The following is a 25,892-nucleotide window of genomic DNA, read 5'->3' as shown; positions in this document are numbered from 1 at the left end:
GCTTCCACCAAGCACACTGGATTCGAGGCAGCTTGGTTCTGCAAGAAACGTGACCGTCAGAAGACAAAGCAAGGGGACATCTAGCCCCAGTCCCTCTGGGCTCATCTCCAGGACCCCGGGTTGTGGAGACAGTGGAGTTGACTGCTGGCCTGTGCAGCCGTGCTCTGACTCAGGGTGACATTTCTCCAGTCCTCTCCTTTTAAGGCCACTGGGGATCTGAGACACAGGCAGGGAGCTGGCCAGGCAGCTGGAGCTGGGGAGTCATCACTAAGAATAGCTTGACTCTGAAGTTTCTAAAAGGAAACCTGGACCACCTGAATCTCCAGAGACTCCTGAGTCACAGTTACCCTGCTGCTGCTGCTTATGTCAGGCAGAGCTGTCTGCATGGCTGAAGCACAAAGGGTCCCATGTGAGCCTTCAGTTGCAGGTTAAATGTGGGCCACAGCTGTCGCTGGGATGCACCACCAGAAATAGTCTCAGCGCAGCAATAATGAAGATGATGGCCACAGGGGCAAGGACACAGACAGGGTGCATCATTGCTGCTGTCCCTTGGAAGAAGACATGTCAATCAGGCTGCCAGCCAGTTAGGAGCATAGAAAATAGTGCTGATACAGGGGCTTCATGAGCTGTAAGGGCAACCACAAGGACGAGAGAAACAGTCCTTAACTAATGGACCAGAAAATCTGGGAGATTTGTTGCTAGAGAAAGCCAGTGATATTTATACTAATGCAGAGTGGGGTAACACAAAGAGTAGAAAACATAGCCTTGAGGAGAAGCTGAGATGGGGAGAGGAGCTTCCCAGCCACTGTGACCCATCGGCAGGTGTGGGGATTCTTGTCCTAAGCTGTCTGCGTGAAGGTAGGTGCCACCTTGCAGGCAGGAAGGGCCCTAGAGAGGACAGCCAGCCCTGCTGCATCTGATTGGATGATCTAAAGTGCAGCTTCGGCTCTTCGTAAAAAATGGAGTCTGTGTCAGATTGGCAAACTCAAGACTCAGTGATAACACATCACAAAAAGATTTCTGTCTCCATACACTGTTATCTAACTAGTAGAAGCAGTTCTAATTTGCTCACTTAACCAGTGAGACTTATATGAACATAAAGTACTGCTGATGAGAAACTGAAGCCTCAAAATCTACTGACCTATGGGAAGACGGAGAAGAGACCACAGGACTACCATTGGTGACATCCAGTGTGGGGACTCACAAGTCATCTTGCTTCCTTAGCAAGTGGACTTCAAGTGAACTTGGCAAGCAATGAGAGAGAGGGAGAGACTGCTCCAGCTGTCAACACACTGTTCATGGATAGTTGAGACAAGATTTTAACATGGACTGGATATTTGATGTTTAGGAGTTAAGAGTTACTCCTGTGATTAATTAGGATTATGATACTGTGATTTCATTAAAATACGATCAGTGTCTTTTAGAGGCACTAAAATACTTGCAGATGGAATTACAGAATTTGGAGATTTGCTTCAAAATAGTCTGTGGGGAGGTAGTAGGTTGGGGAACACTGCAAGGTGGCTGTGGGTAGTTACTGTTAGGGCAAGGGGCACACAGGGGCCCTTGTGCTGGCCTCTCAGCTTCGTTTGTGTGCATGCAGCCGTGCTTCATGGTGAAACACCAGAGTGAAGGAATGGAGTGATAGAGGAATTCAAGATGACAGTGGCTTGTGCTCCGCCAGGCACATCGGGCACCTTACATGAAGGGGAGATGGTGCCCTCTTGTCCCCTTGCTTAGGAGAACACGTGGCGGACCCTTGCCCATACAGACAAGTGGGTGGACTGGAACCTCAAGCTACTGAAGAAGCCACTCACACTCCAGATCTACTTTCCACCAGATTGATGAGGGACACGGGACAAGGCACACTTAAGAAAGGAGGTCTGTCCCAAACCCACACCAACATGTGACACGAGTTGGTGACAACCCCTTCAGGCTGTGAAGCCAGCACCCCTCTGTGGGGGGCTGCATGGCCTCACCGTCTCCAGTGGAGTGAAGAAGGCATCAGCTGTTTTCCATTTGCGTTTTTTTTTGGCCAGCTCTGTTTTCTGCCAGAGTTCCACGCCCCAGGTATCATCTGCTTTATTAGAGCTGTGCAATGTGCGCTATAGGTTAAAACTCCTCTTCAGCTTCACAAAATCTGAGAAGTCAATTCTCTATGGTTTTCTCCAGGCAACCGATCAAGTCTGTCTGAGAAGCCTAGGGCTAACCTTGTGAGTCACGTAGCTGTGGTGTCTTCTGCACCAAGAAACCACTCTCATCATCCCCAAACCATGCCTGTGCCCACCCTGTGCAGCTCAGAGGCAAGTCCACAGCCTCCTGGCAGCAGCCAGGAGGTCAGTACCAGTCAGATGATCAGATGAAGTGCTGATGGTGACACGGGGCTAAAAGGAAAGAGCTGATCCTTTAAATGACTTCATATCAACTCCAACCAAGCTACCAGTTACATTTTTTCGTTGATTGCTAGACTGCAGGCACAATCAAAAGAAAATTTCATGAAATTTGGCTCATACTTTTGGAATCATACAAAAGTTTGAGTTATTAAATGTAGAATTCTAAATCTATGGTTTTGTCCTAAAATCTAAAAACTGATAAAACTCCATCACATGAGGCCTATAAAATAAGGAAAACCACCCATATCAGGCCACACCACGGTAGATTCGCTTTCAAAACCTGCATCCCTGTGAAGGGCTGGCCTTCTGTGGATCTCCTCGTTCTACCCTGCCCTCGTGCCACATTACTGTGGGTGTTTCAGCTGCCTTCTGGGAGTGCTAGCTCACAGACCTCTCCACCATTTCCACTGTTGGTCCTTGGGGAATGTTAGCAGACACTGCTCTGTGACAGGCATCTGTTTTATAGATGTACTCATATCACCCAGCAGCAAGGACTCTGTGAAGCAGTGTCCCAAGCCTGTGCACCAAGGAGCCAGAGACAGGCCTGTGAGGCAGCGCAGGCGCAGTGATTCCCTCCTGCTTGGAGGCACCCACAGCAGTACTGGCATGGTCATGGGCAGACAGTGCAGGCCCCACTGCTGCCCACCTGCAGGAGGATGCCCCAGGCCCTCGCCATCCCAGGGGCCCTCTGCTCCCCACCCCTGGTGGTTGTCACGTCTAACCTACATCATTGAACATTCACCCTGCTGCTCACCTGACTTCCCATGCAGTGAGACACAAGCTTGGAGTGAAGTGGGAGGGGTCTGCTTCCTCTGCTGCTATCTCCCGCTGCCCTACACAGAGCTGGCCGAGACCTCGACCACACTCTGGCTGTGGGGGGCCACTCGGGTCTTGCAGCCATGGAGATGGCCCACAGAGGAAACATACCTGCTCTGTGCATCTCACAACTCTCCCCAGGCCCAGGGGTATTCTGGTGTGCTTGACTGCTGTCTACCTCCAGAAATCAGGATTTAATCTCTTACTGGTGTGTCCCCAGAATTTGGGAAGTGTCTAAATACACCCTGCTCCTATTTCCAACTGAACATCAGAAATGAGCACATTCTGGTTTCCTGGAAAAGCACATCTCAGTACCTAAGGTTCTCATAGCACAGCAAGGCCAGCCAGCTTCATGTCCTGTCCTTTCAGAGCCTCCAGGAATGGCTCAGTGAGCCCATGATTCTGACTCCAGTCGCCTCCTGCTCTGATCCTTCCTCTGTTCTGCACTGGCCCCTCGGGGCGCTGACCTGGAGGAGCTGCTGCAGGCAGCTTTTAAGAACTCTTCTCTGAGTAACTAAGAACAGAGTAGGGACGAAGAGCAGGAGAAGAAGATTAACATTAAACAGGGATGAGAGGTGGGAGGGAAAGGGAGAGAGAAGGGAAATTGCATGGAAATGGAAGGAGACCCTCAGGGTTATACAAAAGTAGATACAAGAGGAAGTGAGGGGAAAGGGGAAAATAATACAAGGGGGAGAAATGAATGTCAGTAGAGGGGGTAGAGAGAGAAGAGGGGAGGGGGGATAGTAGAGGATAGGAAAGGCAGCAGAACACAACAGACACTAGTATGGCAATATGTAAATCAATGGATGTGTAACTGATGTGATTCTGCAATCTGTATATGGGGTAAAAATGGGAGTTCATAACCCACTTGAATCAAAGTGTGAAATATGATTTGTCAAGAACTATGTAATGTTTTGAACAACCCACAATAAAAAATTAAAAAAAAAAAATATCCAAAAAAAAAAAAAGAACTCTTCTCTGAAGGGTTCACCAGGGTGGCACAGCTTCCCTGAGGCTTCAAAACCGGAGTGAGATGTTGGCAGGTCTCATTCCCCAAGCCTGCAAAGGGCCAGAGATCTGCAAAGCAGCACTTCCAGGCCACGCTGGGAACAGGCTGGTGCAGCCCACAGCATGACTTCCGTGGAAGCTGGACAGTATTCAGGTTTTGTAGATGCGTGTTCTTCACATTTTTTAAAATTAGAGCATTTAACTGGATTCATTTTAACAACACCATACAGGCAAGGAATGTACTTTCCATCCTCATCTCCCTACCTCTGCTCTTGATGTCTTTAGAGAGGAAAAATGGTCTAACCATATGACAAAGTAGTAGCCACTTCCCTTTCCAGGTGCCTCAGAGATGCTCCACAGTCAAATCTAAGAAGCTAACAAAAGCTGCTAAAATAAGAGAGTCAGGGCAGAAAAAGAAAAGTCTTCAGCTATAGCTATTAAGATAATGATAATATTAAAATAAAAACTAAATTAAATGAGGACTCCTGAATAAATATACTACAAGGGTTGGCGTTTCAGAGTCTTAGGTTCAATTGTTTGATCAGCCAACAACTCAATTCTGGTCCAGAAGATGGTGTCACACACACGTGGTTGACCATGCATCCAAACTCTGGTTCAGGAGATGGTGTCACACACACAGTCACATTTGGCCTCTACTTAGGACATGGTATCACATATGTGATCAACCCCATATTCAGCCTCTGGTTTAGTAGTTATGATTACTATACTTCCCTTTTACTCCATATATGGCAGATTCACCTTGTACTTGACTTCTCTGAGCAAAAAATAGCAATAGCAAAAGCAAAAGCACTGGTGATGTCCATGTCACTGTTTAAATATGCAGTGGCAGATCAGGGCAGCATTGCCCAACCCCAGGAAGCCAAAGGCATAAGTTCTACATGAGGAAAAAAAAGACCTTTCTTGTACTTTCCTGAAGTTGCATGCCACATAGGACACCAGCCTGTCCCCTGGAACATATATCCTGGCTGGTCAGACTCTGCTTCTTGAGGGTGTGAGTGTTTTCTAGTATACCACGCAGACAAACTGCTCAACCGAGAAATCTCAGGGCACTTTTATAGACATGGGCCCTCCTATCATCTTAGCATAGGGTTTCATCTGACAGGATTTTATCAAAGTTCTAGATATTAAAAGAACATGGTAGCACAAAACAAAACCAAGAGAGAAAATGAGAATGAAACAAATACCGAGTCTTTATCTCTGTTCTGCCACTAGTCAGTTGGCTGGAAATAACATTTAAAAAATATTTTAAATTATAGATGGACACAATATTTTTATTTTTTTAATGTGGTGCTAGGAATTGAATCCAGTGCCTCACACATGGTGCAAGTGCTCTACCACTGAGCCACAACCCCAGCCCTGAAAAAGAATTTTAATGTATCTTATGATCAGTCATTCCCGCTTATGAAAGTGTACGGTTCAAAAATAAAATCCTGCTGGTTTTTGTCTCTCCAAACCATTACTAATCTCCTCCCCCTTCTCCTTCTTCTTCCTCTTTCCTTGGCACCTCTCAGGAACCCAGGATTCCTCTAATGCAGGCTATGCTAGATTCATCTTCGGCCCTCTGCACTCTGATGAGGGTGTCCACAAAAATGTCCCATCTTAAGTTATGAACGAGAGTTTTGGTTTGGCCCAGAGACACCTCCTAGAAACTCAGCTATTGAGCTCTAGAGAAGTGTGGGTAGCAGACTGCAGTCCTGAGGTGAGTGGTTAGATGAGTCCACACTGCCATCTGGAGGCCGCTGGGAGAGTGACATGGAGCCCTGGCGTTCCTTGAAGAGCGAGGGTCTCCCTTCCCATGCTTTCTGGGACCTCACCAAGTCTCCACAAACCTCAGGGAAGAGTTCTGCACTTGTCTAGTCAGGCCAAGATGCAGCCCACTCCTCAGATCACCCATGGTTCCTAAGCCTTCTTTATGGACATCAATCCACATTCCATATTTTAAAAAATTTTCCTAGCACAGAAGAAACGTTTTTCAGGATGATTCACAATCAGGAGACAGAACAATGTGGCTGCTGAACTCATGCCCAAGTGGTCAGAGGTAATGTGATGCCCCCGCTGGGCGTAAGGGTCCCAGGCCTGGAGTGCTCATGGCCAAATGGTCAGGCCTTTCCTTTCACCTGAGGCAATGATGAAATCTGCCACCTCGAAAGGCACACACATCCACTAGGAAAGGAACTCGAATGCAGAGATGTGGCAATAACCCACAGAAGTCCTATGAGACCACATTCCCATACCCGTGCCTGATAAGGCCAGAGTGCCCCGACTTGTGCTGGACTGTGGCCTTCGGCCCCACACACTCCGGACTATACATGGACATGGCTGCCACCCTCCCCAAGAGTGAAGCTCCTTCCTGTTGAGTCCACACCTGCTGCTAGAAACCCAGGGAGTGGGGAAGGAGTTTGAGCTACACCAGGTCTCAGTCTTTTTTTTCACAACTAGAAGCAGACAGCAGCACCTGATGGCAACATATTGTCCAGGTTCAAAGAATCCCTGAAGCAATTCATGAAATCTTGAAGAGTTGAGGAGGTGTCAGTAGAGACAATAAAACTTTACCTAGATTCCAAATGGGATGAGTTCAAGTAGACATAAAACTAGACAGTATTAAAACTAATGATGTCACACCTACTTGGTAAAGCAGCCCAGCTACTCAAGGAAGCTTGGTAGGGAGGCAGGGTTTACTTGTGGAAGAACTACAAGATATGAGTATGAGGTGGCATGAAAACCATGGGTGGGTGCTGAGCAACTACATGGGCTGCACATGCAAAGTGTTTAGGCACCAGCCATCTTTTAGGTTCAGGTGGACAGCATTTGGTTGTGAGGTGTCCCCCGCAAAAGCTCATGTGTGAGACAATGTTAAGAAGTGTCAGAGAAAGCCTTAACCAAATCAGTGAATTCATCACCCAATGGGATTGACTTGAGTGGTTAACTGCAGGCGGGGGGTGGGGGTGGTGGTTGGAGGTAAGGCATTGGAGGCCTGGCTTTGGTGTATGCATTTTATATCTGGTGAATGCTTCCTGATCATCTTGTGAGCTGCTTCCCTCTGCCATGCTCTTGCGCCATGATGTTCTGCCTCACCTTGAGCCCCAAGGAACGGAGCCTACCTTCTATGGACCAAGACCTCCGAAACCATGAGCTCTCAAATAAGCTTTTCTCTTCTATAATTGTTCTGATTGGGTCTCTTAGTCCTAAAACAGCTGACTAAACCACAGGATGATGGGCTGTCGCAGCTCCTTATGTTCTTTATCTTTTGGCTTACCTGGTGGTGTGATCATACCTGGGCTCCCAGTTCCCTCAGCTTCTAGGCCCTTTGTGTCTAGCCCACAGCACAGGAGTCTGGTATCTATTCACTAGAGGGAGGTCAGAACAGGTGAGACTGACTCAGGAAACTCAGTAGCGGCAGGCTCTAGTCCCATCTGTCCTTGTGTCCCCACCTCCATCCCATGGCCCATGCTGTGGATTTCAGCTCTAATACCAAACACAGAAAACACAGGCCTCACAGATTAACCCAGGCCCTCTTAATTTGGTAAGATCAAATTCTACAAGAGACCCATCTTATGTCTCCCAGGTTGCTTCTCTGGTGGAATCTGTCTGCTGAAGATGTGGACTTTCTCCAGCTGCGTCCACAGTGAGCACTTGTGTATCAGGTGGTTTTTCACTGCTGGGATCATAATACCTGATGAGAGGAATGAAGAGGAGAAAAAGCTCATCTTGGCTCACAGAGATTTTCTAGTTTTAGAGTTCTAGTCCCTGGTTGGCAGACTCCATAGCTTTGGACCCAAGGTGAGGTAGAACATCATAGCAGAAGGGTATGGTGGAAGAAAGCTGCCTAGCTTACCGCAGCCTGGAAGCAGAAGGAAGGGAAGGAGCTTCAGGGAAGATGCGTTCTTCCAAGGTCCCTTGTGGGCAGTTTAAAGGTTCCTGCAGGGGCTGGGGATATAGCCTAGAGGTACAGTGCTTGCCTTGTACTCATGAGGCCCTAAAAAAACTGCCTTAAAGGTCCCTTCAGGTGAGCAAAATAAATACCAAGAGCTCTATTCCTAAGATAAGCTGGCCAAGATAGATTTATCCAAATTCCTTGAAAGAATGCATTTTCCCTGCACATCCCCAGTGACCCACCTCCTCCAGCCATGTCCAACCTGCCTAGTTACCACCCAGTTAGTTCATTCAAATTAGGATGGACTACTGGGTTAAAACTATCATTATCCAATCATTTTGCCTCTGAATATGCCTCCATTAATAGGAACTTTTGGGGGCGCTTTCATCCAAATCGTTTTCATTTTAAAAATGTAGATTTTCATGCCCTAACCCCATGGCAGGGATAGCCCAGGACCTGGTTCTGAGCAAGCACCCTTGTAACTGGTGTGAATTTAGGGAAGGAAGACTGAGAGTCAAAGCGCATTAACATATATATACTCCTGGGTCATGAAGGTCTCACCTGGGTAACAGGTACAGGAAAGCAGGAAGAAAACCTACCAGGGTAATTACTGAGACCCTTGGTAAAAAGACCATTTTCTGGGGCTGAGGATGTTGCTCAAGTGGTAGCGCGCTCAGCTGGGATGCGCGGGGCACTGGGTTCCATTCTCAACACCACATAAAAATAAAGATATTGTGTCCACCTAAAACTAATATATATATATTTAAAAAGACCATTTTCCTGCTGACTTGTCATATTCTGCTCAGCTGTGCTGTGGGCCCCTGCACAGATCAGGCCTGCAGTTGTAAGAAATGTCCAGGCTCAAGAGCAGCACATCTGAGCATCACAGGCTCAGCTCATCTTAAGATCTAGAGAGTACATTTCTATCCTGCTTGATAATCAGACATACATCTATGTATCCAAAGTCAGCCTGGAAGCAAGGAGTAATGACTACAAATTCCCACAATGAGCAGAGAGTAAGGGTAACACCTCCCATAGTGAGCAGTGGGCAGGGAGCAAGGCTAAGACCTCCCATGGTGGACAGCATCCCTCAGCAGTTCTCACATTGCCTCTGGTTGGCAGACCAGCCTCTGCATGACCACAGCATTGGCTATAGGTGAACTGCCCTTCTCATCTTCACTCAAGGCTACAAGGCCTCCCTTTTCAAGTAGGGAATGAGGCTGAGTCACCAAAAGGTCACCCAAATCATCTGGGCTTGGGAACCTCTACCAGCACCCATGAACTGCAGCATGGCAGCCATCTAGAGGCTACAAGACAGCTAGGTGAGTGTGACCTGGGAAGGTGGAAAAAAGACATCAACAAGCACAATTATACGCCACTGATCCCACTCAATTCATAGAACTCCCCTGGCAATATGGGTAGGTGAGGATCTTACAGAAATTTCTAGACATACAGATTAATGGAATTTAAGTTAGTGAAAAACCGAATCATGAACAATGGGAAATACTTTGGACAAAGAATAAAATAGATCTAGTTTATATAAAGATGACAATTATGTATTTTGCATGTAAGTCCACTGTTTTTAACTGTGATCTTGAATGCTGATATCAGGTGCCAACCTGAAAGTTTAACGGGAATCTGCAGGGCTGGCAAAGCACTGCTCTGTGTAGGCTGGGTATGGAAGATCCACCATGGATGCAGGCGCACCATCCTATGGGGCCCTGAGGGAACAAGAAGGTGGCAAGGGGAAATATGCCTCTCCGGGGCTGGAACGTCAGACTCCCAAGCTCTCAGGCTTTCAGATGGACTGGGTGAGCTTGGCGCCCCAGCCTTCTCCAGCATGCAAAATGCCTATTGTGGGACTTTCCCAGGCTCTGTAACCAAGTGCCAGTTACCCTAGTAAGTCTCCATGTACATCCATCCCACTGCTCTGTCTCTCTGGAGAGCTACAATATGATGGAAGAGAAATGCAAACAAAACCTTCCTGCTGTATGCCAGTACTTGTGCAGACCAGTCCAGACCTGTTTGTAGGTTGAATGTTTATAATATGCATCTACCAAGAGTTTTTGGTAATCTGAATCAAATTCTATTTAGCAAAAGGTAAAATAAATGAAACTGGTTCCTAATATCAACCAACATTGTAAAAACCCCATCACACCATAGGCTGTCACAGCACCTATGTTAACTGCACAGTAAAACTGTTCAACAACTGGGTGGGTGCAGTGTTGCAGCCTGTAATCCCAGCAATCTGGGAGACCGAGGCAGGAGGATTACAGGTTTAAGGCCAACCTCTACAACTAAGGAAGGCCCTGTCTCAAAGAATATCAAGGGCTGGGGGATGTATGGGTTCAATCCTCAGTACCAAAACAATAATAAAAAACCAAACCACCAAATAAAAACAAAGTTAAAATGCACTTTACAGTTCTTAGACAAAAAAGTCTTTAGCTCTATCAAAACCTAGGGTCCTCTCTCTCTTTGTGATACTGGGATTCTAGGTTTGGGCCTGTGGCATGCTAGGCAAGCATTCCACCACTTACCTCTACCCGAGCCTTCTCTCTATTGTAACATTACCAAAGCACTTGTGAGACTACTCCAAAATTGCCTTCTACTATTTGGGATTACTATTTAAAGTTTTTATAATTATTAGCCAAATAGTTATTTAATAAGATCTGGGGTTAAAAAAAAAAAAAAATTATCCCAGATTTCTGGCTAAAGCCTGCGTAAAAGGCTTCTCACTTTTACAATTTTTAAGAAATTCTGGTTCAAGACTTTTTTTTTTTTTTTTTTTTACAGCACAGCTTTCTCAGATTGCCTGCTTAATAGTCCCAGGCATGAAAATTTTAAGCTATATCACTTTATATACATTGAAGTTTTAATAAAACCCTGATAAACAACATCCCTTCTGGGCAGTTTAAATATCCCTACAAGGGCTGGGGATGTAGCCTAGAGGTAGAGTGCTTGCCTTGCATGCATGAGGACTTGGGGTCAATCCCCAGCACTGCAAAAAAAAAAAAAAGTGTCTTAAAAGTTCCTTCAGGTGAGTGGGTAAACTAAATAAACACCAAGAGCCCAGTTCCTTAGATAAGCTAGCCAATAAGATAGATTTCTCCAAATTCCTTGCTGATAAATATGAGGGAAAATTCAGCAACACCTCTGGATGACAGGCAATTGTGGGGAGAATGAAGAAAATGAAAGAAGAAATTCTACTTTCTAAATCTGTCTCCTTAGATAAAGCACATTTTAACAGAACAGGTACTTTAGGGTTCTTTCACAATAAAAAGACCTTGCCCAACAGCCCCCAGGGACAGCCCATCATCAGTCCTTCCGCAGGGGAACAGTCTCCTCCCGGATTCCCTCTTTGGTCACAATGCAGATCCTGAGGGCATCCCCGGTGTATACGTCCCTCTCAGCTGCAGAAATGAAGACATCTTTCACCAGCCTCATGGCTCTGTCCAAAGACAATGGCACATGCTCCACATTCTGCATGTTCTTGAAACCAACCTGGAAGGACAGGAGGCTGGCATGAGTGTCCTGTGATGGTAAAGGCCAAAGGAAGGTTCCAGCCTCCCCCCAGTACTCTCTCAGGTCTGTAGATTCATAATAAAAATATCACCCTAGAATGCCCTTCAGACCAAGAACTGCCAGTCTTGGATGAATCACACACACCAGAAACCTGGGATGAACTCACTGGCAAAGCTTCCATTCTTGAGAAACTAAATCAAGCAAGGTAGAGACAGGTAAGCAGAGGAAGAGACAGTGTCATAACTAAGAAGAAAATGGGCCAGGACCAATTTCTACAGCCACCAACTAGGTCCACTGGAAGAAGGCAGCAGCAGAGTACCCAAGAAGTCAAGTGCTAAAGGACACACTGCAGGCTGAGAGCACCAGGCATTCCTAACTGTGGGGGAGGTACACATGAAGAGTGTGTGGTTTTAGGGAAAAGCAGTGTCCAGTGGTGGGAAATGAGGCAGATAAGCAAGAACCAAAGGTATGGCCAAACAAATCATACTTGACAAGTGAACTAGGGAACACTGGAGGCAGAAGGGGGATTGGAAAGTAAATTCAGAAATGTAGGTTTGAATCTTGGCAGCTATGATGGTGGAGACAAATGAAAAACATCCCTGGAAGTTAGAACCAGAAAAGTGAAGGGGTAAAAAAGCATTTTCATGACCTCAGGAGGGCACAGACCAACTGCTGCAGAGGTCAGACCCCAGAGAGCTGGCAGAACAGACACGGCATGGTTTGCGCAGGGCAACCAACCAGATGAACTCAGCAGCTCCTTAGGAAAAGGAAGAGCACTAAGAGGGAGGTGCTGCATCTGGCCACAGCCAGACACAGGCTCCTTACCTGGTTGTCGAGCAGGGGCTGCAGCATAGCACTTGCTGAGCCTCCAGCCTTGAAGGAGTCTCTCTGGTAGGAGCCTACTGGGTCAAAGCTGTACACAGCTCCTTTTCCTTAAAGAAGAAAACAGTCTCCATAAGGACGGCACCCAATCACCACCCAGACCACGGTAAAAATGAAAATAAATCCAGTCAAAACATGATGTGAAATGCACCACCAACTCGGCTAACTTCAGCCAATGACCAGAACACATTCACTGCTGTGCCGGTGACACCAGTAGAAAGCATGGTCAGAGCAAGAGACCCAACCCTAGGCTCAGACACTGCAGGCAACCTACTTACTAGACACTTGACATGATCTGCAAGGTCACGCTGCTGGTATCAACCTGTGGCCCCAACATGCAGTGGGATGCAGATGCATCGGCTAATAGGTTACAGGGTCTGCTCTAATTTCTGACCAAATCCCTAATATTTCTAAATAGTATAGTTTTTATAATATTTCTAACTAGTATAGTTTTGGCATAGACCTGACAGTTGAAAATTTTTCCAGTGGTAAATGCATGAGTGATCATAAGGAATACTTGCTGTGTTTGAAGCATAAAACCAATCCTTCATAAAGGAGGAATTTCAGAAAAACATAAATGACACATGTAAAATATTAGGTTTGCCCAAACTATAACAACTTGAATTACTAGAATGATAAAAAAAAGCTTCTTTGGCTGGGGTTGTAGCTTAGCATGTACAAGGCACTGGGTTCAATCCTCAGCATCACATAAAAATAAATAAATAAAATAAAAGCATTATGTTCCTGTACAACTAAAAAAACAAAAAAAAAAATTTTTTTAAATATTTTTAAAAAAATAAACGAACAGCTTCTTTGCTGGGCACAGTGGCATGTGCCTGCAATCCCAGCAGCTCAGCAGGCAAGGCAGATCACTAGTTCAAAGCCAACCTTAGTAATTTAGCAAGGCCCTAAGCAACTTAGTGAGATACTATCTCAAAAAATAAAAATAAAAAGGGAGTGGGGTGGGGTAGAGAGAAGGCCTGGGGATGTGGCTCATTGGTTAAGTGCCTCTGGGTTTAATTCCTGGTTGCTCCCCCAACAGAATAGCGAGAAGCTAAGAAAAACAGAATCTGAATCCACTTTCTCGCAACATGACAGAGACTTGTGGGACAATGAGGATGTGCCTGGCAGACTCCACTGAAGCAGATGTAAATGATGCCCTCTCTGGCCTAAGAACCTCCTGGTGTGAAAGCACACACACGACGACTCAGTCATGACTCCTTGTAAACAAGAAAGACACCTCTATATCACCCAAGAGTACAAAACTTGTCAGTAGAAAGAGCAAACCCTGGAGCCAGCCCCGCCCCTCAGTATCCCAATATGGCCTGCTCAGGCCATGTTTCAGTGATCAAAAACATTAATATCTACTATCACCCCAGAGAGGTTATGAGGTTAATACACTCAAAATACTTAGGTAGTTTGCAGTGCACACATGTTCAGTGTGCACCTTGTTACTACTACTCAGCAGCCCTGGAAGAAGACTTACATGTATGTAACAGGACTATGGAAGACGGGACAATACAGAATGAATTGAGCTGGGTAACATGTACAAGACAATCCTGTTCTTTAAGACTTAAGAAAACTTATGCATATCTGGAGTCATCAGCTTAAAACTATACAATACATCCAATGTATGGTTACAGGAAAATACAGGTTGGACATCCTTCATCCAAAATGCTTAGGGCAAAACGAAAAAGAAGAATCCCCTGATCTGGTAATTCAACAATGAGAAATTTTATAGGTATACAAAAGCTTTCGGAAGAATAAATAGCAAGCTGTATTTGATTATCTTTTGAGTGTGGGATTGAAGCTAAACAACAAAAATGCTTCTCTATTGTTTGAGTTTTTAAATAAAGAACACGTCACTCTGCAATTTTTGAAAAAGCTTTTTTTTAAAAAAAATTATGGATGTGAGACATCATGGATCATTCAGAAGGCATGCCTAAAACAGCATGTAACTGACTGGAACAACACATGACACTAGAACTGGAGTACTCCAGCATCACCTGGGAGATGTGGGGTAGGGAAAATCTTCTTACCTTGTGTGCACAACTGCCACTGTTATCTTTGTGTACTTTTTCTGTTGCAGAAATATGAAGACTGAATTTCATGCTGGACAAGGCAACATGAAGTCCCCCAAGAGAATCTAGGGAAGTGTCTTTGAGGAAGCAAAGGTCCACTAACCTCAGCCTACCAAGAAGGAATGGAAAAGAGGCATAAAGGCAAAAGACAACCATAACTCGTACAAGCTGAGTGGCCACAAGCAAAATGAGACACAAAAGCTTTCCCTGAGGGTGGAACTAAGTTCAGAAAACTAGAAAGAACAGATCTGAGGAAAGCAAAGAAAAGGGTGAGATCTGCCACAAACAGACTTCAAGAGGCCCCTAGAGAAAGCAAGAGAGACTGGCAACATCTGTGCAGGGGCATAAAGCTTGACTGTGAAGCACTTTCCCTCAACAAAATTCAAAAAGCTCTATGATTTTCAAATAAATAAATAAATTAAAATAAAGCCAGATAAGTAAGTCCTTGAGAGATACAGATAAGTTTTGGCTTTCCTAACCAGGCAGGAAATGCTTAAGACTGACAGATTAACTAAGAACGTACATAAAATCAAGCTCTCACGTTCCCTGCTGGTAGAAGTGAACTGTACATCCTTTCTAGAGGACTGGGCAGTAATGAAAACAAAATGAAAAAGAAGAATCCCTGATCTGGTAATTCAACAATGAGGAATTTTTTCTGGAGGAGAAAAGCACAATTAGAGAAATACACAGAGGTATATTTTTTACAAGGATGTTTTTCATGTTGTTTACAGGAAGGAAAGCTGAACAACCTGAATGCCTGTGGAGGACAGTGAGGCACACCAAAGTACAGCCTCATAGCACGGAATCAGATGCTAAGAGTCCTTAGGCATATTTGGAGTCATCAGCTTAAAAATATACAATATATCCAATGCATGGTTACAGGAAAATACAGGTTGGACATCCCTCATCCAAAATGCTTAGGACCAGAAGAATTTCAGATTTTTAAATTTTGGAATATTTATATATACAATAAGGTATCTTGGGATTGGGACCCAAATCTTAATGTGAAAATCACTTACGTTTCATACACATAGCCAAAAGGTAATTTCATAAAGTATTTTAGATAATTTCATTCACGGAACAGTTTTGCGGTGTGGATTTTCCCACCTATGGTGTTAGTCAAGTTTTGAATTACAGAGCATTTGAGGCTTCAGAGTAGAGATTCTCAACCTATACTACTGTCTTACTCATGCGCAACTACAAGAGTGTATAAGCATGTATTTATTGTTCTCACTACAGAAAAACTAAGGTTCCTTTCTGGGGAAAATGTTTAGAAAGCATGGCAGGAACAAAGAGACTAAAGGCACAGACTCAGGTAAAGCAGATGCAGAAGGGCAGCTGCTCACCTCATCGACAGGAAGCACTGCCTCCAGGTCGCCTCTCAGAAGGCAGGAAGGCTCTGGACTCAGGGCACCAGGCTCAGAGCAGAAAGGGTTCAGGAAGGAATGAAAATAGAAGCAACAAATAGAAAGCTGACAGAAAAGAGCAGACCTCTAGCTTTCTTCCCCTCTGAGGCCTTGAAGGTAGGCACCCAGCATTAAGAAACCTTCATCCAAAGGGGTGCAGGTCACCTAAGTACCCAGCTGAAGCCAGCTGGTGAGCGACACCAAGACCTTCTGGTATACCACTCTGGAAGACAAATGGTCACCCAGAAATAAAAAAAAATCTGAAGGAAGGCTCTGCTACAGAGACAGGCAAGGAAAACAAAACCACACAAAAAACAATCTAATGAAATGCAAACAATACAAGAAAATTTCAAATCAAGTACAAAATAAATAATAGAAGGATTGAAAAAAAAAAGCCATTAAACAGGGAAAAGCGCTTAGAAATTGAAGACACCAGAAACAAAAGTAATAGAGTGAAAAACTAAAGTTGTATGCTGGCCATACAGCTCAGTGGTAGTGTACTTGCTTAGCATGTGTGAGACCCTGGGTTCCTTCCCAGCACTGCAAAAAAAACCCAATAAATAAATTTGAGAAAAACTAAAAATTAGAATAAAAACAGAGAGATGGACAATATATAGGGCAAAAATAAGAAAATATGGGATAAAAATCCTCATGCTTGTAGAGAAAATAAGGAACAATAGCAGACAGAGAGAAGGGATAGGAGAGACAGGAGGTAGAGAAAGAGCACGTGAAGGAGACAAGGATCATCACCCTAAAATATCAGATTCTGAAAGCAAAATCTCAAAAAAAGGCCACTCTGATTTTTTTTTCTAGAAATATCTGGGAGATGCATGCCACCCAAATAAGGAAATAAACCAAGAGGAAAGCCCGGGATCCAGCCTCTAATTGGTGGCATGCATCTGTCCCGGGAGACTGTGTTTTTGGAAGCAAATGATATCAAAATTGTAACTGGTAGAAAATAGCAGCACCATGTGGGGGTAAAGCAGCTGTGGACCAAAGACAGATGGAAATGTCAGGTGAAATACTTTCTCAGACATTGTGTCTTCTTCTGATAGAAAACCAAAGAGGTATTTCAGAAAGGTTCTCAGAACACTGAGAAAGTATAGACAATAAGTACACCAAATGACTTTAAAGACATCACTTTACAAAAACTTTTTGAGTCAACTACTAAATATGTCAATAATTCCTTGTGATCACTTAGGATCACATGTAGGTCAAGATCCCATAGGCCATATTTTTCTTTAAGAGATAAAAATGCAAAATTACTAACTTTACGGTATGCAAGACCCCCAGGAAAGAGCAAAATAACTGACTGCTAATGTGCACCACATGCAGTACTTGCTATGCGCCTTCTGAGGTCATTGATCCCTCTTAGCTTGAGATCTTTCTTGTGACCAGAACATGAATTGCTGGGTTAGAGGGAGTTTACGGCTCCTTTCCACTCCAAGCAAAAAGGGATATATCTGGGAACCACGCTCCCTCCCTTGCCAGAAATCAAGGCTCTACCTTCTTCATCAAGTCCACCGATGATGTTGTAGACATAGTATGGGAAGAAGCGCCTTGAGTACAGGATGGTAGACAGCATCGCAGCAATGGCCCCCGTTGTCATGGCCTTATTATTGGAATGCTTGTACATCTGCAGGATTTGGTAAAAACAGAAGGCATATGAAGGTGGAGCCTGCAAGTCTCTTTCACATCAAACACAACAATACCTACGTAAAGTGGTACTCTATTAGATCCCTAAAATCTCAAGGGAACAAACGCTAAGCTTGCCTTCCACTCTCTGGCCCTGTAAGAGGGCACATGAGGTAACCTAGGAAAGCCTTCCAAATCCACACCTCCCTTCACTGTGAACCTAGACCAGGGGCCATCAAAACCTAGCACAGGCCAAATTTCAGCCCACTGCCCGTCTCTGCGAATATAGCTATGGTGGAACACAGCCACACTCACTCATCACATAAAATCTCCAGCTCTCTTTTCAGGACAACAGCAGAGTGGTGCAGCTGTGACAGAGGCCAAATAGCCCATGAGGCTGAAAACACTCGTCATCTGGCCTGCCTCAGATCAGTCTGCTGACCCACATCAGAGCCAGATGTGGCCCTCATCTCTGCAAACACCTGTGAGAACAGGAGACAAAGGGCAGATCCTTAGTTTGCAAGATTCGGGTACAGAGAGTGGTCTCGCTCCTCGAAGCATCCCCAGTGGAGAACACAAGTAAAAAAACAGGCTCCTAAGATAACAATATAGTGTTTTCATAATCCTAGATTTGTCAGACTCTTGGGAATCCAGAATAACTCAACAGAAATTCCGCAAAACTCACAAATATAAAATGGGTTTAGGTTGACTTAATTTTTGTCAATCATATAGCATCACTAAAGAGAAACCCAACACTATAAACCCAAACCATGACTTTCAAAATATAGAAAAATGAAAAGCTATGTAAAATACCATTAACAATCACTGTAGATACCTGCTAACATATCTGAAACCTTGAACATAAGGTCCTAAAAAGCGCAAACAACTCATGAACAGTGAAATCATTTCTATCCAGCCCAAGTCAGTGCCAGTGAAGCCAATATACACCTGCCTAGTGATGGTGTCACAACTGGTGTGCAATCAGCCTCAACTAATGGTCACAACAAGCAAAGCCACGTGACCACCTTGTTGGCACTTTCCTGTCATACCACCCCCTACCCCTGGTGGCCACCACTGAAGCCTGTCAGGTGATGGGCTACAGCTCCCACCCTCACTCCTGGTCTATTCCTTCCTCTTCCTGCTCATGTGTCTGTACACTAAGGTCAACAGTACAAAGGGAGAAATCCTTTCAGCTGACAGTGCTTCAAACCAAGTGCCTGCTAACACATTCTGGGGCATCTCCTGCCCCAGATTAATTTGTTTTGTTTTAGAGGGAAAAGTTTCCTACGAGCCCCTCTAAGGCTACCTGGAGAAAGAACTTCTCACGGTACAGAGATATCAGCATGTGAAGGAGCTGCTGGTTCACAATGAGACCTCAACAAACCTGGTCAGCAGGATCACTTCACTTCTAGGATACAATGTTTTGCCTGTTAAATTCATGCCTCTCCAGCTGTTCTAAGCAACAGTCATATTGCAGGCCTAAGAATCTAATGGATTGTTTCTAATGTTCAATGGTGTAGACAAGTACAAAAACACCTACCTTCAGTCTTGCTTCAATAATCTTTGTCAGGGTAAGGCAGTCTCCATGAAAACCGCTACATCCAATGACTGTTTTGTCTGTTCTGTAAAAAGCACATTTCAGCAAGGATGGTTAAAATCTGATGGTGTTATATCATTCTCTATCTCCATATCTTGTGTATTTTATTAAGACAAAGGAGAAAAGGGTGCTCACTTCAGCAGCACACTCATCACAACAGATGCTACCCAGGTGACAAAACTCACACTGGATGGTGTCTATAAAGCCAAGTTTAAAGCTTTCTTTTCAACATTTACTACTCTCAAACTCTGAAAGGTACATCTTAGAAGGGGAAAGCACTGGCAGAAAAGAAAGCAGCATCCAAGGGCAGAAGGGATTGGGACAATGCTTCTTAGTTAAGACGTGGGCCATGCTCAAACCAGGAAACAAGGCGCTGTCATCTTCCTCGCCTGCTCCCCACAGCACCACAAGGGCCTGTACAGAGGGCCCAGAAGGACCCACACCTTATCTGTCTCATTCCCACTCCAATTCACGCTTAGTAAGCTGTGACTCAACTTGGGATTAACAAAGATTCACAGCATTTCCCAAATGGTCAAATACATACCGCAGCTAATCACCAAGAGGCACTTCTGCGATATATACAGACAGTTCTATTTTGGTATATATGGCTTCATTTCATACATTTTAGGAAGAGAATTATTCAGCCCATTAAAACTTTAAGTTATTCAAGGAAAAAAAAACCTAGGAAAATTTAAGAACACTTAGTAGATATGGTGCTATGGTTTAGATGTTTGTCCCTTCCAAAACGTGCTGAGGTTTAACTGCCACTATGATGGCATGTTTCGGGTAGAGCCCTCATGAATAGACTAATGCTGTGCACCCCTTTCTCTCTGTCCTTCTGCCATGTTATGACACAGTACAGAGACCCTGGCCAGATGCTGTTCTCCCAAGGCTGGAATTCCCAGCACTATGAGCCAAAACATTTCTATTCGCATAAGTAGACTTACACAAATGAATAGAGGCATAGAAAGAAATGTTAACCAAATGTTCAAGGTAAGATCCTGGGGATGGCATATTGGTGTTCATTATGAAATTCCTTTGTTGAATAAAAGTTCTTGAATTTTTAATAGTGAGATGCTAGGATAAAAACACATAGGTTACCAAAAGCAGTGTGGGTACCCAGATACAGCAAGTATCAAAAACTCTGCAATGAATTTAGAAAATGCTTAGAAAATTGTTCTTTAGAGAAAATACAAGATAAGCTCCCAAGGCAGCGTAAAAACTCACTAAACAAACTGCTTAACCGGTGGAATCTTTTGCAGCATTATGTCATCACAAAGACATTATGAAATATGTCCTTAGAAACATTTACTTACAACTTGTAACATTTGGGGCTGTCCCGAGTGTGAATAGAAAAGCCTTCACTGAGCCGAGTGTCAGAAGCAACAATCGAAAAGTCTTCACCAGCAATTGCCAATACAGTACTGAGGAAACAAAGAGAAAATTAATGCTTCAGGGTGGTAACCCTACCTTTCTTAATGGAAGGATGCTCCACAGGACAAATTTGGATGTGAACAAGAACAGGATTCCAATGGAAGAGGAAAGACTGGCTGTAAATGTCTTGAAAAAAACCCTAATCATCCCAAATTCAAGCAAAGGCTCCCTGACAGGAATAAATGAGAAAGCTACTGAATTATCATCATCATCAAATCAGAAACCTTACTAATGCAAGGTTGTAGATTAAAAACCCTGACATTAGGACCAGGTATAGATAGCGTCACAACAATACAACCTCAGTTCAGCAGAAGGGAGCAGTGCATCTTCATGTGCCAAGAGTATCTAATGTCTTGCACACAGCAGACACTTGGGTACTTGCTGACGAGTGGACAGAGAGCAAATTTCCCCTAAGATGCTTACAGCGCAAACTCCAAAAGCAGACCTGGGTCCTAATTCTGGCTCTCCAACTTAGCAGATACAAGGCTGCTGGGTATGTTATTTAGCTTCTCAAGGCCCCAATTTCCGTTCTTACAGCAGAGCTATAAGTCAGAGTCTTGTTGGGTATTGGCAAGGGTTAAGTGAGCTGACAGTTGTAAAGCCCTTATAACACTGACTATGCAGCACTGCTCCTCTACTCGATGTGAGCTATGACTGCAGTGGCATATGCTTGAATGAGAGTAAGATGACTAAGCACCTGGGTTCTGGAATTACTGGAGGCAGAGACCTTCACTTGTCACCTAACACTTCTGTGACCTTAGACAAATTCTCCAGGTTCAAGTTAATGACAATAGCAGTGTCTGTGTTACAGGGTATCTTTGAGAATTAAATGACAACAATCCACACTGAACACCTAGGGTTGAGGATGTAGTTCAGTGGTACAGTGCTTGTGAGCATGTGCAAGACCAAGTACTGACAAAAAATAAAAATAAAAAGTCACAGCACCTAGCATAGTGCCTTCCAGAATACAGTACTCAGAAAACTTGAGGTCCTATTTTACTGAGTAAGGTTTTCACCAAAGTTTCAAAGTAGAAAAGGATGCATTCCAGGGATTAGCAAGCAAAGGGAAACAGCTAATAGTTACATAGTACATGAAAACAACCATTCAGGTGGCCATTTTAGTGCAAGAGAGTGGAGAGACATATTCCTGCATGATGGACAGGGATCCTGCTGTGGAAGGGCCCAAATGTCAAGCTAAAGATTTATGGATTTATAAAAAAAAAATTTTTTTTTGAATTTTAGCAAGGTACTGTGAAGATTATCTGAGCAAGAATGAAAAAAGTTCAATTTGCACAAAAGGGTTTGATGACTACTCTGACAACACCACAATGTAAAACGGGACAGAAACATGCTCCAGAACAAGTAATGCAATAGGAGGGAAGCAGGGTAAAGAGGAGAAAAGGGGATGCACCCCAAACAACACACACACACAAAATGGACTGAAATGCAGAGCTGGGAAAACCCATTATGACATCCATGATATTACAGAAGCAGAATAATGACATAACTATGCCGCACATCTAAAGGAGGTGATGTGGTTAAAAAGAATACTTAGCTTGTTTTGCTTACTCTCCTCAGATGGTGAGAATAGAAAAATCAAGGCATAAATGTTTTACAGGAAAACAACAACAACAAACAAACGGAATTGAGGAACTTATGAGAAGTAGAACTGGAGAAAAAGTCTTGGGAATTATACTCCCAGGTATGGGACATGTGACTGCTAAGGACAGACTTGGAGGCTAAAAATTAATAGAAATAAACCTCATTTTGTAGAAGCAGAGGCTGCCTGAAAGCCAGCCGCAATACATGCTAAAGATTGAGAATGGGTGACAATGTAATAATCAAAAGATTATAAATCTTAGAAGAGTAATAGCTTTAACTGGATTACAAGTTAAACTGGATGACAAGGGGTAAAAAAGTGAATGAGAACTGAAATTCTATTATCAAGGATTTATGCAGGGAGCAGTGGCACATGCCTGTAATCCCAGCGGCTCAGGAGGTTGAGGCAGAAGGATCCCCAAGTTCAAGTCCAGCCTCAGCAATTTAGCAAGGCTAAGCAACTTGGCAAAAGCCTGTCTCTAAATGGGAGGGGGGCAAAAGGCTGGTGTGTAGAGTACAAAAAAAAAAAAAGAATTATAAAATGGGTCTGACAATCCACTTTATAATATGAATCATCACATGACATGTTAATGAGTGCAATGGAAAAGCAAACAAACCCAGTGATGACAGAATTCTGAATTCAAGTCCTGACTCAATTCACACAAGGTCTTTAACTTCCAAGAGCCTCACCAGGCTAAATATCATCTAATATTTACTGATCCTGAGAACTGAATATGATCATTGCTGGTACGTCACAAAATGTCTTTGATTCTCCCCAGAAATAGTAAGTAGCTAAGGAACAAAAATAAATTTAAGTTCAAGAAATGAAAAGGTAGCCAGGCACCTATAATCCCAGTGGCTCAGGAGGCTGAGGCATGAGGACCCCAAGTTCAAAACCAGCTTCAGCAACCAGGGAGGCGCTAAGCAAACTCAGGGAGACCCTCTCTAAATAAAATACAAAATAGGGTGGGGATGTGGCTCTATGGTCGAGCACCCCCACCCCCGAGTTCAATCCCTGGCAGTGCCCCCCACCAAAAGAAAAAAAAAAAAGAAACGAAGAGGTACCCAAAGACCACATTGCTCTTCAGTAGCATGACCAAAACTAAAACTGATTCTTCACGGTCTTAAAACACTCTCACATTCAATATTTCAAGTTAATTAAGGACCTGATTGGTATTTTGTTTTTTTCTAAAGAACCATCTGCACGCCTGTCATCCCAGCGACTACGGAGACTAGGGCAGGAGGATCCAAAGTTCGAGGCCAGCCTGGGCAACTTAGCAGATCATACCAAAAAATAAACAGGGCTGGGGGTGTGGCTCAGCGGCAGAGCTCCTGGGTCCAGTGCCCAGCGGCAAAACCAAACCAAGAACCGTCGTCAGTGAGAAACGGCTGATACACTCAAGGCGGCCTCAATTTACAGCGATCGGCCGTCAAGAGACCCACGCCCACCAGGGAAAGGACTGCTCAGGACCCAGCCGGCATTCCGACAGCACCAGGCCCCGAGCGCCGCACGAGAGCACACGCAGCTTTCCCCGATCCCGGGCCCAAGAGTCAGAGCTCCGCCGCGCGCCCTCAGGCCCACCGCTCCCGCCGCCGCCGGGCGTTACCCTCCGTTGAAGGCGTAGGGCGAGAAGCGCAGCCGCCAGGACCCGCGGCGCCCAGCGCCTCCATCTCCGGCTGCCCGCCGCAACCCCAGCGCGAGACTGCGGACGACATCGCGCGGCACGGCTAGTGCTGTCTCACGACGAGATGGCGGCCCGGCCGGAAGTCGCGCCGCTTCCGGCTTCCGCGGGCGCCTCTACCCGGCGCATCTCTTTGCTTCTGGAGGTCCGCGCTGCCTGTCTTGCAAGGGCTGATGAGACTAAAATTTTTTTCCTTCAGAAAAAGAAAACATTCGAGTTCACTCTTGGCGGGCCAAATTGAGAGTCTGGCCACACCAAAAATTTGGCCAAACTATGGAGCAGCGGCAACTTGAAGGCCCCCTTGGCGGTAGAGGACCCGGCCCCAGATGCACACGTAGTCAGGCCGCAGCTTTCTGAATGGCTTCAGACCGCACCAGCTGAAGGCCATGAAAAGCGGAGTGACTGATTAACCGAGGAGCTACCATAAAATGAGATATGTCACCCCAAATAAACGAGGCGACTTCAGCTAGTTGGGAAACACAGGAAAGACACACCTGCGCCCCATAACCCTAACAATACGGGCAACACCACTGGCGTGCAGAGTAGGTGGGGCCGTTTGGCCGGCGTGTGGGAGGGTGTTGCGTGCCAGTAGTATTCTCTGCACACGTTCTTATGCACTTACGTATACAAATTATATTTTCAGTCCTACATGCAACCCCACAAGCAAGTAATGAACTACTGTAGGATGGACTACCTAATAAGCACATGCAATTCTGGAACCAGAAAGATTTCTTTTTGGGACCAGGCGGGTCCGGGGATTGAACTCGGGGGCACTCGACCACTGAGCCACATCCCCAACCCTATTCTGTATTTTATTTAGAGACAGGGTCTCAGTTGCTTAGTGCTTCGCTTTTGCTGAGGCTGGCTTTGAACCCGCGATTCTGTCTCAGCCTCCCAAGACGCTGTGATAACAGGCGTGCACCACGGCGCCCTACCCAAAGATTTTTTTAAAAAGTACTTGTTTAAAACCTTTTCTCATGTTTTACCATATAATAAAACAAAGGATTTTCCTTAATGGTCATGGCCCGAGAAGATCACCATTGTGCTTATTCCAGTCCTCCACAGGTTAACAAAGTGCCAGGTTCTGTCCTGGGTACTTATTTTAAGTACAATTTCTCACTCTTAAAGAACACACAACCTTACTGATAATTAGAAATACAAAGGAAGCAGATAAGCAAACAACATAATATATGAATATGCCTAGTATCAGGAAGCAGCAATAGATCATATCTTGTGACAACCACAAAGAGTGAGGAGCGCACGAGGTGGTAGTAGTAGAATTAAAATATAAATGAATGTGTGAGTACACGCCATCTGCTTCTGTTTTTCCTCATTCTGCAAGCTCGCATTTGCGAACTTGGTAAGGAATACGTGAGTGCCCTATGCCACGCACTGCTCATGATTCACGCAAACTCACAACTCTAACGGGCAAGTTCTATGATTATGATTATCCAACTTTGCAGAAGACACCGAGTTGGAGTTGTTAGCTTCGAAAGGGTTCACCACTAGTTGGTTAAAAAAAGAAAAGAAAGAAAGAAATCCAACATTTAAAAACCAGTATTCTTCCCGCCTCCGGCAAGGACCAATTAGAAAAGGCTCTGGCAAGACGATCCCGCCTCGCCCCGCCCTGTCCCGGAACTACCAAAGAGCTCCGCCCGGCGTTTCCCTTTCGTCAAACGCCCGGAGAAACGACGGAAGTGACCGACTCCCACGCCTCCCGTTGACGCCGCGCGCGCAACCCGCTGAAGCCGAAGAGGGGACTGGCGGAAGTGACATTATCAACGCGCGCCGGGAGTTCAGTGGGGTCGGCCAGGGTCGCCGTGGCGGGCGCCGGGGCCACCTGCGGCTGAACTTCGTTTCCGGAGGTGCGTCGTTGTCTCTGCAGTGACTCAGGTAACAGCCCGCTCAGCTTTCCCTCCTTCCCGAGGGCTTGGGCGAAGGCAAC

General features: G+C 44.9%; 2 protein-coding genes across 2 annotated transcripts in view; one reads left to right on the top strand and one right to left on the bottom strand.

Annotated features, from left to right (window-relative positions):
- Positions 1 to 10,502: 10,502 nt before the first annotated feature.
- On the bottom strand, positions 10,503 to 23,996 carry Psmb1 (proteasome 20S subunit beta 1). Its single transcript, XM_015498578.2, is given in 7 exon segments — positions 10,503 to 11,610; positions 12,457 to 12,563; positions 17,507 to 17,636; positions 19,176 to 19,257; positions 20,549 to 20,656; positions 23,873 to 23,909; positions 23,912 to 23,996. Coding segments are annotated over 7 exon segments (720 nt in total). The 5' UTR covers positions 23,982 to 23,996; the 3' UTR covers positions 10,503 to 11,424.
- Positions 23,997 to 25,683: 1,687 nt separating this feature from the next.
- The window catches only part of LOC107153083 (TATA-box binding protein), a 15,732-nt gene continuing 15,523 nt past the window's right edge, over positions 25,684 to 25,892 (top strand). Inside the window, exon 1 of the mRNA XM_015498577.2 lies at positions 25,684 to 25,840. The gene's annotated coding sequence lies outside the window, so the exon portion shown is untranslated. The remainder of the gene's footprint in view (positions 25,841 to 25,892) is intronic.

Source organism: Marmota marmota, unplaced genomic scaffold (assembly GCF_001458135.2).
Source record: "Marmota marmota marmota unplaced genomic scaffold, marMar, whole genome shotgun sequence".
Taxonomy (NCBI): Eukaryota; Metazoa; Chordata; class Mammalia; order Rodentia; family Sciuridae; genus Marmota; species Marmota marmota.
The sequence above is the reverse complement of the archived record's forward strand: the minus strand, read 5'-3'. Positions and strand labels throughout refer to the sequence as shown.